Here is a 20,375-nt window from a genome sequence, read left to right on the forward strand (position 1 = left end):
ACACGTGCGCCGCTCCATACCGTCTGGCATTGAACGCATTGGCTGAGCTTGCGGTCCAAACTTTCAAGCAGGGGATGAGGAAGCAGACCACAGGATCTCTGGAGACACGTTTAGCCAGGTTCCTTTTTTGGCACCAGACCATGCCACACGCCATGGGGTGGGGTCGCACCATCGGAGCTGCACTTGGTTAAGTCTGGTGCTTCCGGACATTGGTGGGAAGCTCAGTTGCGCTCAGGACAGGTCCGAGGCAGACACAGCCAGGTGCACTACACTGCCCAACCTTTTGCTGATGACTCTAGTTTGCGTATATTGATTAGCCCGGATTTTACATCCCACCTATCATTTCCTTGTGGTCACTCTGTGGATTCTACACTCCTAAACAATCCCCTCTTTCAGACAACGTTGAACTGAAAACCTCTCATCAATAATTCCCAAATAGAAGATTTTCTATCCCTATACAGCCCATATAAATTCCTCGTAATTTTCAACACTTTTATTAAACCTTCTCCGAGTCTTCTTTGCTGCAGTGAAAAATAGTCTCACTCGCTACCAATATCCTGAACTCAGTAAGGGTACTATATAAACTTTCTTTCATAGCACTTGTTTCCCAAACCTGGCATAATTTGCAATGTTGTATATGGCTTTAAAATCATCTGATTAATCTCTCAAATCTGAGCTCCTGTCAGTTCCCTGCAGATTATAATAACCCGTTCCATAAATTAACAACATCCTTTCCACTCTTCTACTGATTAAGAATACTTGAAGCAAAGTAATTCAATCCCAGCCATAATTACTGTATTGTCTGGAGTATTCAATGAGTGAGTGGTTTACAGTAGCAAGTTCGCGACCTTAAAAAGGTGCCTAACAAATGCCAGCGAGCAACAGAGGCCAGAATAGGCTTTCAGTGAAGTGCTGCTAGTTGGCTTAAAACAAACAAAAAGGTATTTGTAGGCAAATTTTGTGAAATAAATACTAATTTTCATTACCTATTCTAATTTACTTTCAGATTAAAGGTTAAAAGACATATTTTACAGATTAGAAAGACTAAAAGCCAGCTGGAAATTGAAAAATAACAAATTAAAAGCTAATTAAATAAAATAGTGATGCAGGGCCAGGCAATGCATTGTACCTGCATGATGTGGGAGTTGGTGGACCCCATTGTGGTTCCGAGTAACCACATCTGTAGCATGTGTTGGTTGCTGAAGGAACTATGGCTCGGTGTTGATGAGCTGGATTCTGCGCTTCAGACGCTGCAACAAATCAGGGCGGGGGAGAGGTACCTTTTCACTGTGTTTCAAGAGGCAGTCAGACTCCATAGATTAACTACCATGAATTCGGCCCATGGTCAGGGATAGGAGGGTGTGACAATGGGTGAAGCAGTTAGAGGGATCCAGGAGGTAGGGTTGCCGTAGTCCAACAGGTTTGATATTCTTGCTTCCTGTGTGGACAGGAACGGGGACTGCAGGGAGGGTGAGCAAACTGAACACAGCACCGTGGTACAGGGAGCCGTTCAAGTTTGTGGGGGGTGGGGGGGGGGGGGGAGAAAATAAATGTAGTCATAATCGGTGATAGTGTAGCTAGCATAGGCACTGTTCCCTGTGACCAGGATCGAGAGTCCTGAAGATTGCGTTGCCTGCCTGGTGCTTGGGTTCCGGATATCTCATCTAGGCTGCAGAGGAACTTGGAGTGTGTCATGTGAGAGTACCTTTAAGAAATGGGTATTTATAAATGGGTGTGTATATAAATATCTGTAGTGAGAGTACCTTTAAGAAATGGGTGTTTATTACTGCAGTGATGTCAGAGAGTGGCTGGAGCTGGGCTGTTTGTCAGCTTTTTACTTTCGCTTTAGGCTTTTTGTTGCAGGGTGGGTTTGGTTTCATTTTAGTTTTGGAGAAGCTGCAATCACAGCAGGATGTGTGTTAATCTCTGCAAGTTTATGAGTGTCCATTTGGGATTTTCAACATGGTAACTGTTCTCAGTGGTGAAGTTAAGCCTGAAGCGCTTCTGTTTAAAGATTTTGTTTTAAGTCCTATGGATGTTAAAAGGAAAACCCAAGGATTAATTAGTGTTGTATTCTTTGGGAGTTGTATTTGAATTGATAGTTGCTAAGATGTCCACTGTATGTTTTAAAAAGGTTAACTTGAGTTCATAGAATAAACATTGCTTTGCTTTTAAAACATACTTTTCCATTTCTGCTGTATCACACCTGTAGAGTGGACAGTGTGCTCCCCATACCACAATCTATTAAAAGTTGCAGGTCAGGTGAACTCCATGATACACTTTGGGGTTCTCTAAACCCTGGCCCATAATAAATTGGGGGCTCATCCGGAATAAAGGTCTATCTATTGGATTGGCTGAGTGAACTTAAAGACAGTGAGGTATGAGCATATTGTGGTTGCTTTTCAGGTGTGGTATTCCAGTTTAAGTGGGGAGTGTGTTGTGGACAATAGCTCTTTTAGAGGCTCTGATGTTTTTGGGGGTGGAGACGGTCACACGCAGTACCTTATGGACAGAGACTAAAAGCAGACTGTTAGATTTGGCAAAAACATTGCAGTTAACATTACCTGACAACATGTGAAAAGGTGAGGTCATTATGGTGGTGGCTAAGCATTTAAAGTTGCCTGAGACACAGTCTGACTCATTGGAAATGGCAAAAATTCAGTTACAGATTAAACAAATGGAACAAGAGAAAGAATTAAAGCAGCTTGAATACAAAAGAGAGGGAAATAAAGAGAGAGAGTGGAAAAAGAAAGAGAAAGAGATTGAGAGGAAAAAGAAAGAGAGAGAGAGTGGAAAAAGAATAGGAGAGAGAAGAAAGGAGAAAATAAAGTATAGCCCTATCAGAGAAAAAGAAAGAGAAAGGGAGATACAAATCAGGGAAAAAGATAAAGAGAGAGAGTTTGAACTTCAGAAAATGGCCATGAAATATGACAGTCAGTTAAAATTAGCAGACGTAAAGGGAAACATACAGATAGTGATGAGGATGGTGAGAAAGATCGTCAAAATCAAAGCCTTGGTGGGGATCTATTTAAATATATCCAAGCATTGCCAAGGTTTGATGAGAAGGAAGTAGAAGCCTTTTTCATTTCATTTGAGAAGGTAGCTAAACAAATGAAATGGCCACAGGACATTGGGTATTACTGATTCAAACAAAGCTGATAAGTAGGGCTAGTGAAGTGTTTGCATCACTACCGGAGGAGGTGAAAAAATCCATCTTAGGTGCATATGAATTAGTGCCTGAAGCCTACAGACAAAGGTTTAGAAATTTAAGGAAATAATTTGGTCAAACATACATGGAGTGTGAAAAGCTCAGACTAATTTTAATCGGTGGATAAGGGCTTTGAAAATACACAAAATGTATGAAGCTCTCAGAGAAATTATACTTTTGGAGGAGTTTCAAAATTCAATTCCTGATGTAGTGAGAACTCATGTGGAAGAGCAGAGGGTTAGGGGCTGGTTTAGCACACTGGGCTAAATCGCTGGCTTTCAAAGCAAACCAAGGCAGGCCAGCAGCACGGTTCAATTCCCGTACCAGCCTCCCCGAACAGGCACCGGAATGTGGCGACTAGGGGCTTTTCACAGTAACTTCATTTGAAGCCTACCTGTGACAATAAGCAATTTTCATTTCATTTCATTTCATTAAAACTGCGAGATCAGCAGCACAAATGGCAGATGATTATGAATTAGTTCATAAATCAAAGCTTGGTTTCCGACATTAGTTTCAGCCTGTGAGGGATAGAAACTGGACACATGAGAAATATTCAAGTGGTAAAGGTAAAGGTGATCAAATGGGAGATAATAAAGAGAGTGTACCTCAGATTAAAAAAGAAATCCAGGACGGTGGAAAAAAAATGAAAATTTCAAATGTTTTCCCTGTAATAAATTAGGCCATGTAAAGTCACAGTGTTGGTGGTGGAAGAAAAGCACTGGGAAGGCTGATGTAGTAAAACAAGATAAGACAGTGGGGTTTGTTAAAGTGGTAAAGGAGAGCCCAAGTGAAGTGAAGGATAGGCAAAAGATTGTACAGCTTGATCAAGAGGTTATTGATCAGAAGGTTAGAGATGTCTTTAATGAATTTACTTGTGTGGGTAAAGTTTACTCATGTGTATCAGGAGGAGTAGGTACAGAAGTCACAATTTTAAGAGGTACGGGAGCTAGTCAATCTTTAATGGTAAGAGATGAGGAGTTATGTAGTTTGGGAAGAATATTGCCAGAAAAGGTGGTAATATGTGGAATTCAGGGTGAGAGGAGTAGTGTTTCATTATATAAGGTAAGGTTGGAAAGTCCAGTGAAGAGTGGTGAAATGGTAGTAGGAGTAATAGAGAAACTATCTTGTCGAGGAATACAGTTTATCTTGTGTAATGACATAGCTGGATCGCAGGTGAGAGTGATGCCTACTGTGGTTGATAAACCAGTGGAAAATCAGACAACAGAAGTGTTGAAGGACGAATATCCTGGGATTTTTTCCGGATTGTGTAGTAACAAGGTCGCAAAGTCACAGGTTAAAACAAGAGGAGAAATCAAAGAGTAGATGAAGTTGAAGTGCAATTATCAGAAACAATTTTTGATCAGATAGCTGAAAAAGAACAAGAACAGGTGGAGTATGAGGCGGATATTTTTAGTTCAGGAAAATTGGCGGAGTTACAACAGAAAGATATGGAAATAAAATGGATGTATCAGAAAGTATATACGGAACAGGAATCTGAGTGTATACCAGAGTGTTATTACTGTATAAGTGATGTCTTGATGAGAAAATGGAGACCTTTACATATGCCAGGCGGATGAAAAGTGGGCAAAAGTTCATCAAGTGGTATTGCCAGTAGGGTATAGAAAGGAGCTATTGCGAGTTGCACATGAGGTACCAGTGGGTGGTCATTTGGGAATAAGGAAAAATCAAGCTAAAATACAAAAACATTTTTATTGGCCTGGACTACATAAAGATGTTGTTAAATTTTGTCAATCGTGTCACACATGTCAAGTGATGGGGAAAACTCAGGTAGTGATAAAGCCAGCGCCCTTAATACCCCCATTCCAGCATTTGAGGAATCTTTTACAAGGGTCCCAATTGATTGCATAGGACGGCTTCCAAAAACAAAATGTGGGAAACAATATCTTTTGACTGCAATGGATGTGTCTATTAGGTTTCCACAGGCCATTCCAGTATGTAATATTACAGCTAAAAAGATTGTGGAGGAGTTACTTAAATTCTTTACTAGGTATGGACTACCCACAGAAATACAATCGGATCAAGGATCAAATTTTACCTCCAGGTTATTCAAAGAAGTTTTGGATAGCTTAGGAATAAAACAATTTAAATCAACTGCGTACCATCCAGAATCGCAGGGAGCGTTAGCAAGGTGGCATCAGACATGAAAGACAATGTTGAGGGCTTATTGTCAAGATTATCCAGAGGATTGGGATAAAGGAATTCCATTCGTACTGTTTGCAATTAGGGATGCTCCTAATGACTCAACCAAATTCAGTCCTTTTGAACGAATTTTTGGTCATGAGGTAAGTGGACCACTTAAATTGATTGAGGAAAAATTGGTGAGTGAGAAATCGGAAATTACATTATTGGATTATGTGTCAAATTTTAGGGAATGATTAAATAGAGCAGGGGAATTGGCTGGACAACATTTAAAAGTTGTACAAAATGTGGTGGAACGGGTAGCGGACAAGAAATTCAAAGTTTGTAGTTTTGCCAGTGAAGATAAAGTTTTAGTGTTGTTACCAGTGGTGGGTGAATCTTTAAAAGCAAGATTTTGTGGACCATATCTGATTGAAAGGAAATTAACTGAGGTGAATTATGTGGTAAAAACACCAAATAGAAGGAAGACTCACCGAGTGTGCCATGTGAATATGCTTAAAGGGTACTTTGAAAGGGAAGGAGAGAAAAAAAGAGGAGGTTGTAATGATTCTAACTCAGTGACGAACCAAATGCAGATGACTGTGAATTTGACATACCTCAAATTAAATTGGAAAATGAGGATGTTCTTCAAAATTGGGATAAAAAATTGAGTTACCTTCCAGATGAAAAACGAACTGACCAGAAAGAGTTATTGAAATCACATGGGCAAGTTTGTGGACATAAATTAGGAAGTACTAAAATGGCTATACATGATGTAGATGTGGGAAATACTGTTCAAATCAAACAACATCCACATAGACTTAACCCTTTAAAATTGGCACAGGTTAATAAAGAGATTGAGAGTATGCTTAAAAATGGCATAATTAAACTGGGTTGCAGACAATGGAGCTCACCCATAGTGACGGCACCTAAACCAGATGGTACCCAATGGTTGTGTGTGGACTATAGAAAGGTTAATGCAGTTACAAGAATGGATTCTTATCCTATCCCACGTCTGGAGGATTACATTGAGAAAGTGGTACAATCAGCTTTTATTACCAAACTTGATTTACTTCAAGGTTACTGGCAGGTACTGTTATCCAAAAGGGCGAAGGAGATTTAAGCTTTTGTGACTCCAGATGGTATATACTAATTCAAAGTTATGCCATTTGACATGAAAAACGCCCCAGCCACATTTCAACAGTTAAGTAACAAAGTCGTTTCTGGATTACCCAATAGTGCGGTATACATCAACGATCTGGTAATTTTCAGCCAGACATGGAAAGAACATTTAAAATATATTATAGAGTTATCCGATCGACTTCAAAAGGCAGGTTTGGCGATAAACCGAGCCAAACGTAAATTTGGAAAAGCCCAAGTCACTTTATTTGGCCATACAATCGGACGGGGTCGAATGGTCCCATGGGATGTGAAACCAACAGTTATTGAGGAGTTTCCGATACCCTCAAGACGAAGGGAAATAATCTGATTTCTTGGCTTGAGTGGATTTGATCGAATATTTGTGCAAAAGCTTTGTAGCGTAGTTGCTCCACTGATAGACTTGCTGAAGAAACGTCAAAAATTTCAGTGGACAGCGGACTTTCAACAGGCATTTGACTGCCTGAAAGCTGTGATAACCAATGCTCCTGTGTTGGAGAATTACAAGGGACTCTGTGATCAGATTGATCTAAAGTATCTGACTTTAAAGAGAAATGCTGAGGCATAGAGAAATGGATGGATCGTGCAGAGACTTTCTTGTTCAAAGAGACTGTCAATCGAGAAGGATTCCAGTTGGAGGAGGAAGAAACAAAATGGACTATATTATTATACCTGTTTGTGTGTGTTATTTCTTGAAACAAAAAAGTATATTTACTGTGTGCATTTCTTAAAGGATAGTGCAAAGGTGAAAAATGAAACCATCTTGAAGTTGATGGTTTATTTATTTTTTCTTAGGGGGAGGCGTCATGTGAGAGTACCTTTAAGAAATGGGTGCTTATAAATGGGTATGTACCTAAATATCTGTAGTGAGAGTACCTTTAAGAAATGGGTGTTTATTACTGCAGTGATGTCAGAGAGTGTGGGGAGCTGGGATGTCTGTCAGCTTTTTACTTTTGCTTTAGGCTTTTTGCTGCAGGGTGGGATTGGTTTCATTTTAGTTTTGGAGAAGCTGCAATCACAGCAGGATTTGTGTTAATCTCTGCAAGCTTATGAATGTCTATTTGCTGATTTCAACGTGGTAACTGTTCTCAATAGTGAAGTTAAGCCTGAGGTGCTTCTGTTAAAATATTTTGTTTTAAGTCTTATGGATGTTAAAAGGAAAGCTCAAGGATTACTTAGTGTTGTATTCTTTGGAGGTTGTATTTGAATTGATAGTTGCTAAGATGTTCACAGTATGTTTTAAAAAGGTTAACTTGAGTTCATAGAATAAACATTGTTTTGCTTTAAAAAATATTTTTCCATTTCTGCTCTACCACACCTATAGAGTGGACAGTGTGCTCCCCATACCACAATCTATTAAAAGTTGTGGGTCAGGTGAACTCCATGATACACTTTGGGGTTCTCTAAACCCTGGCCCAGAACAAGTGGGAGGGTAACGATCCAGCAGTCATGGTCCATGTAGGTACCAACAACATAGGTAGTACAGGATAGAGGTTCTGCTGAAGGAATATGAGCAGATATGGGCTAAATTAAAAAGCAGAACCAAAAAGATAATAATCTTTGGATTACTACCTGAGCCAAGAGCTAATTGGCACCGAGTTAATAAGATTAAAGAGGCAAATGTGGGGGTCAACGGTCATTATGCGAGAAATGGGTTTGAATTCATGGGACATTAGCATGTACTGGGGAAGGAGGGAGCTGTTCCTCACCTGAATCAAGCTGGGACCAGAGCCCTGGTGAATCACATAATAGAGTTGTAGATAGGACTTCAAACTAAATAGTGGGAGGGAGGGTTCAGTTATATGAAAAATTAGAAAATCAAAGTTAAAGGACAAGGTAGGATTACTGGTTAATGATGAGGACTTTAAACTAGTTTGAGGCCAAGGAGTCAGGAGAGGTGAATAAAGTTGCCAGTACAAATAAAAGAAACGAGAGTATGGAAAGCGGCTGGAATCTAACTTCAGGTACAGCAGATAAGGGAACAACTGTGAGAGTGGTGCGGTCAACGTAGGATTGAGGGTGTTGTACCTAAATGCGCACAGTATACAAAAGAAGGTAAATTGGACATTCTGAATTTTCCCTCAGTGTGCCCAAACAGGTGCCTTAGTGTGGCGGCGAGGGAATTTTCACAGTAACTTCATTGCGGTGTTAATGTAAGCCTACTAGGGACACTAATAAAGATTATTATTATTAAATGAGCTGGTATCGCACATCAAAATTGGCAAGTATGATGTTTGGGAATGGAAGAAGCTTTTAGAACATAGAACACAGCACAGAACAGGCCCTTTGGCCCTCGATGTTGTGCCGAGCATTGTCCGAAACCAAGATCAAGCTATCCCACTCCCTGTCATTCTGGTGTGCTCCATGTGCCTATCCAATAACCGCTTGAAAGTTCCTAAAGTGTCCGACTCCACATCACAGCAGGCAGTCCATTCCACACCCTAACCACTCTCTGAGTAAAGAACCTACCTCAGATATCCCTCCTATATCTCCCATCCTGAATCTTATAGTTATGCCCCCTTGTAACAGCTACATCCACCCGAGGAAATATTCTCTGAACGTCCACTCCATCTATCCCCCCTCATCATCTTATAAACCTCTATTAAGTTGCCTTTTGGGGGTTATTCGGAACGCACAACAAAAATTCATACCAAGAAGAGGAAACATGCAAAAGGGAGGAGGATGAGGCAACCATGGCTGACAAGGGAAGTCAAGGACAGGATAAAAGCAAAAGGAAGAGCATACAAGGCGCAAGGATTAGTGGGAATCCAGAGGGTTGGGAAGCCTTGAAGAGCAAGCAGAGGACAACTAAAAAAGCAATAAGTGGGGAGAAGATGAAATATGAATGTATGTTAGCTATTAATAGAAAAGAAGATAACGAGTTTTTTTCAATGTATTAAAGGTAAAAGAGGCAAGAATAGACATTGGACCATTGGAAAATGAGGCTGGAAAAGTAGTAATGGGGAACAAAGAAATGGTAGAGAAACTGAATAGTTACTTTGCATCAGTCTTCACAGTGGAAGACACCGGTACCATACCAGAACTTCAGGAAAATCAGGGGGTGGAGTTGAGTGTAGTGGCCATCACTAAGGAGAAAGTGCTGGGGAAGGTAAAAGGTCTGAAGGTGGTTAAATCACCCGGACCAGATAGGCTGCACCCCAGGGTTCTAAAGAATATAGCGGAGGAGGCTTGGAGGCATTGGTGGTGATCTTTCAAGAGTCACTGGAGGTAGAGAGGGTCTCAGAGGACTGGAAAATGGTTAATGTAACACCCTTGTTTAAGAAGGGAGGGAGGCGGAAGACGGGAAATTATTTAGCGGTTAGCCCGACTTTGGTCATTGGTAATATTTTAGAGTACTTTATTTAGGATGAGATTGTGGAAGTGCATGATAAAATAAGACTGAGTCAGCACGGCTTTGTCAAGGGCAGGTCATGCCTGACACAATTGTAGAATTCTTTAAGCAGATAACGATAAAGTTAAATAAAGGAGAGCCAGTGGACGTTATCTATTTAGATTTTCAGAAGGCCTTTTGACAAGGTGCTGCACAGGAGGCTGCTAAATGCGATAAGAGCCCATGGTAGGTACTAGTATGGATAGAGGATTGACTGACTGGCAGAGGCAGAGAGTGGGGATAAAGGAGTCTTTTTCAGGTTGGCAGCCGGTGACTCGTGGTGTGCCTCAGGGGTCAGTGTTGGGACGACAACTATTCACAATTAATATTAATATAAATATAAATTATGGAAGAAGGAACTGAGGGCATTGTTGCTAAGTTTGCTGATGATATAAAGATATGTAGAGGGTCAGGTAGTGTTGAGGAAGTGGGGAGGCTGCAGAAGGTCTTGGTCAGACTAGGAGATTGGGCAAGGATGTGGCAGATGGAATACAATGTGGAAAACTATTCGGTTTTGTACTTTGGTAGGACAAACAGAGGCATAGACTTTTCAATTGGGGTAAGACTTCAGAAATCTGAAACATAAACGGACTTTGGAGTCCAAGTTCAGGATTCTCTTAAGGTTAATGTGCAGGTTCAGCTGGCAGTTAGAAAGGGAAATGCAATGTCGGCATTCATTTCCAGAGGGCTAGAATGCAAGAGCAGGGATGTACTGCTGAAGGTGTATTCGGCTCTGGTCGGACCCCACTTGGAATATATATCTTTTAAAATATTTTTACTCAAGACTTTTTCAGATTATTTACAAACCACAAAAACCAAGTTTTAAATCAAAAGTCATAAAAAACAACCCCAGTATAGTAAAATAACTCCAACACCTCTCCCCCACCTCGCTGATGTTTACCATTCCTTAAGGAAGGTGATGAACAGTTTCCACCTCAAAAAGAACCCCTCCTCAGATTCCTCAAATTTAATCCCGCCTTCACCGCCCACCTAACCATCTCAACATTCGCTGCCCAGTAATCAATCAGCAAGCTCGGCAACATCAATGCACCTCTTCGACTGTCCCTTTCCAAAATGCCCTCCTAACCTGGGGTACCTTACCCGCCCATATAAACTCAGAAATTATCCTATTCACCCTTCCAAAGAAAGACTTGGGCACAAAAATAAAGAGATTCTGAAAACTAAACAGAAACTTAGACAAGACCATCAACTTTACTTTCTGGACCCACCCAGCCAGCGATAGTAGCAGGACATCCCACCTCTTAAAGTCCTCCCTCATCCCCTCCATCAGGTTTGCTAAATTCAATCATATGCAGTTGGGCCCAACTTTGCACCACCTGTATTCCCAAATAAGGAAAACTTGACTTAACCAGCCAAAACGATAACCTCTCCATGCCCCTCCCCTGCACCCGAGCGTTCACCGGGAATACTTTGCTTTTTCCTAAATTGACCTTATACCCTGAGATGGACCCAAACTCCGTCAATATCCCCATAATCCTATCCATACTCCACTGGGCCTATGACGTACAACAGATTGTCCGCATACAGCGAGACGTGATGCTCCATCTCATCTCCCCTCTCACTATACTCCTCCACACCCTCGAAGCCCTAAGCGCCATTCCCAGAGGCTCGATCATCAATGAAAAAAGCAACAGAGATAATTTTAAAAAACACGGACACTCCTGCCTCGTTTCCCGATACATATGAAAATACCCCAAACTAACATTATCCGTGCAAACACTTGTCACAGGGGCCCTTAGCCAATAGCTTTGCATCCACATTAAACAACAATATTGGACGATATGGTCCACGCTCTTCCAGATCTTTATCCTCCTTTAAAAAAAGCAAAATTGATGCCTGTGTCAATGTGGGCGGGAGCTCTCCCCCTTGCCCGCTGACTCATTAAATATCTCCAATAACAGGGGCCCCAACTCCGTAACATACTTTTACAGAATTCAGCTGGGAATCCATCTGGACCCTGGACCTTCCTAGACCGCATAAAACCCACACAACTCTCACTTCTCCCAGTCCAATCAGAACACCAAATCCCTGCACCTTCCCCTTAACCACCACTGGAAAATCCAGGCCTTCAAAGAACCGCCTCATGCCTGAATCTCCCCCCCCTCCCCCCTCCCCCTTCCCCCCCAACCTCCCCCCCCCCCCCACACACACACACACACACACACACACAATAGTTCTTTCACCATTGCTGACACCTTGAAGTACTTGGGGCACGGCCGATCCATCTAAGGATCAAGAACCATGTTAAAATCCCCCCTAATTAACCTATGTGTATCCAAGTCCAGGACCTTCGCAGCACCCTTTTCATAAAATTGACATCATCCTAGTCTGGGCCACAAATATTCATCAACATCACAGGCACATTCTTCAACCTCCCACTCACCATTACAAATCAACCCCCTGGATCCCCACCTTTTTACTAATCACCATCGGAACACCCTTCATCTTCAGATCTAACCCTGAACGAAACACCTGCTCCACCCACCCTTTCCTCATTCTAGTCTGATCCGTAACCTTCAATGCGTCTCTTACATAAACACCACAATTGCCATTGAACTCTTTAAGTGGGTAAAAATCTGGGACAGCTTGCGTGTCCACACCCTGCCCAAACAATTCCTCTCCCTCTCTGAGTTTAACACCTCCAGTCCATGATGCATACAAACCCAATCAAAATCCAATGTCCTCAAACGTCCTCCAATCCATGGTCCTTTAGAAAGCTGCTCGCCTCCTCCGGCATGTCGAAATAGTGCTCCTGTTCCCCCATGTGTGACCCATAGATGTGCTGGGTACAACATCCTAAACTGCACCTTGTTCCTGTAGAGGGCCACCTTGACCCTATTAAATCCGGCCCCGCCATTTGGCCAACTCCGCTCTCAGGCCCTGGTAGATACGGGCCGTATGGCCTTCCCAGCTGCACTCTCATGCCAACTTTGCCCACTTCAGAATCTTCTCCTTATCCAAATACCAGTGCAGTCTCAGAATGATCACTCTCTGCAGCTTTCCTGCCTTTGGCCTCCTCTGCAGCAGCCTGTGTATCCGATCCACTTCAGGAGGATTGTCAAGGACACCCTCCCCCACCAACTGCTCAAATGTCTTGGCCGCATACTTCTTGGCGTGTGTTCCCTCGATCCCTTCAGGCAGCCCCAATTTCCTCAGGTTCTGCCTCCTCGAACGGTTCATCGACCTTCTCCCTCAATTTTTTTCTGACCCTCCGTCATCATCACCATTTCAGCCTCCAATGAAGCAATATGATCCTCATGGTCAGCCATCACCTTCTTCACCATCTGGATCGACGCATTCTGTGTCCCCAGCTACTGTTCCACTCTCACCAGGGCAGCCTGAGTCAGCCCAGCTACCTTGACCAGATTCCCTAAAACTGCCTTCCTTTGCTGTTTTAACTTGGCCCCCAGGAATTCCACCAATTGCTCAGTTGACCATTGTGCAGGCAAGGACTCCATGGGTCTCTCCGCCATCTTTTCCCCAGCTACGCCATGTGAGTCCTCTTGGTCCGAATGGTACCCCTTATTTGCCGCACATCTTGCTTGGTAACCCTTTGACATTACCCACTGAAGGAGAATACCTTAGTCTTTGATATTCTCATTTTTTTTCCACCTGCCAAAGTCCCGGAAAATGGGTAAAAAGGACCAAATCATTCAATCTCAGGCAGGACTCACCTTATGTGCAACTGCTCACTCCATGGCCACCACTGGAAGTTCCCCATGTGGAATATAGTGAGCAGTTTTGGCAGCCATATCTAAGGAAGGATGTGCTGGCCTTGGAGGGAATCCAGAAGAAGCTCACAAGAATGATCCTGGAATGAAGGGCATGTCGTATAAGCAGCGGTTGAGGACTCGGGATCTGTACTCAATGGAGTTTAGAACGGGGGAACTTGTTGAAACTGACAGAATACTGAGAGCCATAGATAGAGTGGACATGGAGAAGATGATTCCACTAGTTGGAGAGGACACAATCTGAGACTGGAGGGATGATCCTTTAAAACAGATGAGGAGGAATTTCTTCAGCCAGAGGGTGGTGAATCTGTGGAACTCTTTGCCGCAGAAGGCTGTGGAGGCCAGGTCACTGAGTGTCTTTGAGACAGAGATAGATAGGTTATTGATTAATAAGGGGATCAGGGGTTATGGGGAGAATGCAAGAGAATGGGGATGAGAAACAAATCTGCCATGATTGAATGGCTGAGTAGACTCAATGGGCTGAATGGCTTAATTCTTCTCGTATATCTTATGGACTAAATTGGCTGGGTTGCTGAGTGGCAGCACTGAGAAACAAGTGAGAGAACACTTACGCTTCCGCTCCACAATTACCCAGACGTCAAATAGTTTAATACCAGCTTTGCATACACAATACTCATTCTAAATGTGGACATAGGATTTAATGTTGACAAGAAGTTGGCAGAAAAAATGAGACAAAACTATAACAATCATATACAAACTGGAAGTGTGTACAGAATATTTTCATTAAGCCATACATAGATATATTGATAGGCAGAGAAGATTGATTTATCTACGGGATAATGTTTGATAAAGTCGGATAATGTTTGGGTAATGATTGGAGCAAGAATCCTGGTAATAATTTTGTTCTCCCTTGATTTTGTTTTCCTTCTTCAGGCTATTCCAATACTGCATCAATTGTTATTTGCTGCATTGGAGTTAGATCGATAAAGTACACATTATTTGTGAACGATTATATGGACATAAATAATTTTACTTTTCTCCAGTCCTCTGGAATCGTATCAGTGCCATGTCTTGGTTGAATTACTAGCTAATGGTGTTATGTGATTTGAGAAGGGATCTCTCCTAGGCCAGTTTTCCTGATTTCAATCCTTTACATAAACCAAAATTTGTTTCTGGAATGAAGTTTGAAGTGTGATGTCATGGTGACAAAATGTATTGAAGCAGAAAGTCAAGGAATGGTAGGATGTGGGTTCACACATGTGATTTACCTTTATAGGTTGAATTTCCAAACTCAGTCATGGTATTAAGAGAAGAAGATCAAATTTAATGGATGATTCACCCAAAGTCAGCTCACCTGCTGGTTTGTCTGAGAATGGCAGAGTATAGGAACATAGGGCTTAGGAACATTTAAGGCTGAGGCTTGATGTAGATTCTTTAATGAGTCTCTATGACCTCAGATTATGTCAAGAATGAAAGCTTCAGAAATTGACAGAAATTAAGGATTCTCAATTTAACAGCAAGAAAAGTGTCTTATCCAATAATGTTTCAGAACAATGATCAAGCTGTAGCCTAGTAAAAAGAATGCAAAAGCATTGAAATAAATACCCCAATAGTATACACACATATTTAGGGACATGAATAATTTTGCTTTTTGATTGATAGTAATTCAAGTTCCTTACCTATCACTGGTGAGAAAGAAGAACACTCAACAACATTTATAAAAATTGAATATTATACATACGTTGAAATTTTGTTTTCTGCTGATTTTCCATAAGGTTCCTGTGTTATGATGCCTCTTAGTGTATTAACTCTTATAACCGGCACTCCTTTCTGCATTGTCCATGGGTCCATGATGGATTTTATTGATGCTGGCAGTTTAATAACATCCTGACTATCTATAGCCTAGTGAAGCAGAAGTTATCAATTAGTAATTCATTAATTATGCTTCTACTGACTCGTATTTTCCAGTAATCAATTGTTGAGTGGCCCTTACTAAACTCATAATCAATATCATCAACCACTCAGATAGTGTGAAAGGCATCTGGAAAAACATTATGACTGACAAACAATAAATTATAGAATAAAATAAACTCTAACCAACTTTGAATTACTTACTTTAACTGTGAATAATCAGTCCTTAAGCATTAAATCTGCATTGTATCCAGTTAAACAAAAAGATTTCCATTCTGTCACAAGAATGAAATGTAACTCTAGTATGAATACCATGAGGCTAAATAGGAATCCCTTTAAAACTAATTTTAAAAAGCTGAAGTCTGTTCAGAGACTTTCATGAGATTGAAAGAAAGGAAAAAATGCAACCAGTTTGTTATGAGTAAAAGCATTTGCCGACTTGAGGAATTTGAATCTCAAATATCTCCAAATGTTGCAAAAGGTTTTGATTAATATTTTTGTATGACCAAGTATTTGGAATACGGTTCTTAGAAGTAACTTGTGTAAACTGTGTCTACTTGCTATGGAATTTAGCGATTCTGGTTTGACATATTTGTTCTATACTTATTATATAGTGGTTTCCCATTTGAGATTCTAAAATGTAGATGATGGCTTCATTGTTAGGAATCTAGATTCTTCTTAATAAAAGGTATCAGGCAAATTATTGCACTATGTTAGGAAATTTACTGGACTAAACTCAAATATTATGAAAGTTTAGATGTCATAGAATCCCTACAGTGCAGGAGGCCATTCAGCCCATCGAGTTTGCACTGACCCTTTGAATGCGCACTCTATGCATTTCCACTCCCTCGCCCACCCTGCCCTATCCCCGTAACTTCATAGCCTAACTTGCACATCTCTAGATACCAAGGGGCAATTTAGCGTGCCGAATACACCTAACCTGATTGTCTGATTGCCTTCATTTCCATGCCTGTGTCATTATTTCCCCTCTTTTTTTTTAAATTTAGGTTACCCAATTATTTTTTCCAATTAAGGAACAATTTAGTGTGGCCAATTCACCTACTCTGCACTTCTTTGGGTTGTGGGGGCGAAACCCACGCAGACACGGGGAGAATGTGCAAACTCCACACGGACAGTGACCCAGAGCCGGGATCAAACCTGAGACCTGAACGCCGTGAGGCAGCTGTGCTCACCACTAGGCCACCGTGCTGCCCTATTGTTTCTCCTCTTTAATGTCTTATGCATTGCAAGTCTTTTCTCTCCTGGTTTCTCCTAATATATGATCCTTTTTCTCGTTATCCCATTAACACCAGGAATTTATTTATTTTCCTTGTTTCTCTTTCTGTTCTTATCTGGCCCACTCATTCCTCCTCTCCTTGTCCACCTCTCTTTGTGTTTATGTCCGCCAATTTAGTTTTCCTTCTGCAGCATCATGTCTATCTCAATTACTTCAGTGCTCTCATATATCAAAGTTACGGGTAGAGAACAGTCTTGCGGCTGTTTTAGAACAGCTCAGGCGGGTGTGCTACTGATGGTAAAATCTTCAGCAATATCGCCAGGATCTTGCAGGACCACAGCTGTGACCCTTAGCTCCGTGACCTTTCTGACACCCGTTTCAGAAAGGCGTCAGGACTCCAGCGAGTTAAATTCGCAGGTCTATTTATGAAATAAACTAATGTTTACAAGAGAGCCGATTAAATGTCACTGGGTCCTTTCTCTCTGTCGGTCGTTTCCAGACTGGCCAACCTTTTCACACTGCTCCACCCCCCGCACCCGAAGAAGACTTAAAAGTCAAAAACATCGACTTGGCGGATGAAGAAGGGAAGAAGACAAAGAAACTGGTGTTGCTCCAGCAGCGACCAGATGACGAAGATGTTTGGGCTCAGATCAGTCCCCGTTGAGCAGAGGGATCAGGTTGTACAGTGTGTAGCATACCGGAGAGTGATGTTTAGGGCAGCACGGTAGCATGGTGGTTAGCATAAATGCTTCACAGCTCCAGGGTCCCAGGTTCGATTCCCGGCTGGGTCACTGTCTGTGCGGAGTCGGCACGTCCTCCCCGTGTGTGCGTGGGTTTCCTCCGGGTGCTCCGGTTTCCTCCCACAGTCCAAAGATGTGCGGGTTAGGTGGATTGGCCATGCTAAATTGCCCGTAGTGTCCTAAAAAGTGAGGTTAAGGGGGGGGGTTGTTGGGTTACGGGTATAGGGTGGATACGTGGGTTTGAGTAGGGTGATCATTGCTCGGCACAACATCGAGGGCCGAAGGGCCTGTTCTGTGCTATACTGTTCTATGTTCTATGTTTATGTCGGGTACACCTGGCCAGCGAAATCCGGTGGTGGAGGAGCCATAGGTTTGGCATTGGAAACTGCAGAGGACTGTATTTCCATATCGGGATCAGAGAACAGATTATCTGGCATGTCAGCATCACGAGGAGATAGGATGTAGTAGGTTGCATGGGCCGTGGAGCTGGAGGATGTAGGCGCGATCCAATCTGGGGTAGCACCCTAACCATCAATCTCCTAACGAGGAGGTGATCGAGGTGCCATCGTATTAATTGCTCTCGGACAAGAACCTGGTATGACACAGGACCTGATTGTTGGGCAACAACTCCAGAAAGCCAGCAGGAGCCGTCAAAAAGGTACGAATGAAGATTACTGGGTTAGGTGCGAAGCGCGAAGAAGATGAGGTCGAGTTGGACCATACCCTTGTAATTCTTGGGAACAGCGTACCTCCACATCTATGTCGGGAAATAATGGGCTGCACAGTAGCATAATGGTTAGCACTATGGCTTCACAGCGCCAGGGTCTCAGGTTTGATTCCCGGCTTGGATCACTGTCTGTGCAGAGTCTGCATGTTTTCCCCGTGTCTGCGTGGGTTTCCTCCGGGTGTTCCGGTTTTCTCCCACAATTCCCGAAAGATGGGCTGTGAGGTAATTTGGACATTCTGCATTCTCCCTCTGTGTAGTTGTTAAATTGGAATGCAACATTCATAATAATGGATCAGCCCAACCTGATTATATGAGAGTTCACAATCATCAGAGTTCGGTTTTGACTTTGTCTACTATCGCGCAGGGGTCCAGAGGACTCAAAAGTAACGGGGTTGGGCCTGAGGGTCCACCTGAACCACAGGCCTTTTTATGGTTCCCAAGCCTGGTCTGAAGAACTCTGGAAATTTGTTCAGCCCTTCGCTTAAACCTCCCGTCCCTACGTGGAGGATATTTTGCCAGTCAATCTTTAAGTGGTGCAACCAATTCCCGTCCCAACTGGCTCGGACAACAATGAGGGGAAGGTGTAGGGATTGCTGACTGTGGACCACCGGTGCGAGTGTGGAACCCATTATATTTAGTGGTTCCACCAGAGAGATGATGAGGTGTAGCCATCTGGGATGGCCACTTTCAGTGTACAAAATGGACACTCGCAGAGCCTATAGGGAAATATGGACAATACTAAGCAACAAGCAGGCACAGCGCCTGAATGTATATTTGGAATGCAGTTTGCAGACAGAATCAAAACTCTGGGTCGATTTACATATTGATGGTCCTTCTCCAAGGAACAAAGGACTAATACTCAGGTAGTCAATACTGTCGCAGACATCCCGGCGCCATTACCCCAAACAGAAGACACAAAGAAAGCAAGGCCAACGGCCACCTAGGACACGTCCAGCCATCAGGGCACCCGCCCCTTTATTGGTTTAGATTGATGACAATGATCAAGAAGCTGCCCAATTAATTGGGACCAAGTTTAAGGCCCGGCCTCTCCATGTATAAGAAGGAACCCCCGCCAAAGATTCAGCCTCTTGTATTCGGCTTTCAAGCGGAGAGACCCTTCCACCAGCTGCACCAAAAGCAAGTAAGTTCAAGTTCAACGCTCGCTACCAGACGGATGACCTTAGCTGTTCTCCTGTTACCTCTTCGAACCCAACAGCCTCAGATCCGAACAACGGCCATTGTTCCTCTGACCTAAGTGGGCACCCGAAGTTAAGTATAGGCGTTAGTGTTAGAGATAGTTTAGTTTGTAGTACTGTTGTGCATGAGTAGATCTTACTGTGTGTGTAAATAAATAGTATTGACTTTGAACTAACTAACTGGTGTATTGGCTCTTTGATCAGTATTCGGGTTGAACCTTGTGGCGGTATCGAGAGATACCTGGCGACTCTGAAAGTATACTCATAATTAGGATTAAGAAAGGCAACCTTATTAACCACCATATTTATAGCATGTAAACAGAGCAACAGAGGCGAGCAGCTGTGTCCACCAGCATCAAAGTATGTGCAGCTTGCCTGATCCAGTTGAATACATGCTGGATCACAACCAAAACTGCTGCACCTGTGTCCAATTGCATCTGCAAGACATGCCCATTAACCTGGACGGGAATTCGGATTGGGGCTATGCAAGATGCCGCCACACAATTTAGGTGAATTTCAGTCTCTTCTTCTACCCCTTCTGGGTCATCCAGATACAGGGTTTGTGCACAGGGTTGGCGCCTACCTCGAAACGACTATCTTGGGCATCATCCTGCGCCCTGCCGATGACCGTGTCTAGCCTGATGCCCACTCGTCGCACAGGAGGCGGCATTGCCATCAAGCAAGTCGGAGGAGGATAAACAGCGTGGCCCGTGTCTTTGTGGCATTCCTTCCTTGATGCGGAGCAGTGGCGAGGCAGAAACGTCGGACAACGTTCACTGTCATACACTGAAGCTCTTGGGCACACCGAGCAGCGCACTCCTGAGAAAGAGACATTTGTAATGTCTGTTGGAATGTTAAGGAACTTCCTCTTAATAGCTTCTTTTGTATATCATGGGTGTTAATGCCACAGACCAAAAGGTCGCAGAATATATCTACTAGTACAGCACCGTGTTCA

The 20,375-nt window shown here is 42.8% G+C and overlaps 1 protein-coding gene across 1 annotated transcript in view; it reads right to left on the bottom strand.

Moving 5' to 3' along the window:
* Positions 1 to 20,375, bottom strand: part of LOC119970440 (aminopeptidase Q-like) — a 239,078-nt gene that overhangs the window by 97,741 nt on the left and 120,962 nt on the right. Inside the window, exon 10 of the mRNA XM_038805049.1 lies at positions 15,351 to 15,511. Coding sequence (XP_038660977.1) covers positions 15,351 to 15,511 — 161 coding nt within the window. The remainder of the gene's footprint in view (positions 1 to 15,350; positions 15,512 to 20,375) is intronic.

This window comes from Scyliorhinus canicula, chromosome 8 (assembly GCF_902713615.1).
Source record: "Scyliorhinus canicula chromosome 8, sScyCan1.1, whole genome shotgun sequence".
Taxonomy (NCBI): Eukaryota; Metazoa; Chordata; class Chondrichthyes; order Carcharhiniformes; family Scyliorhinidae; genus Scyliorhinus; species Scyliorhinus canicula.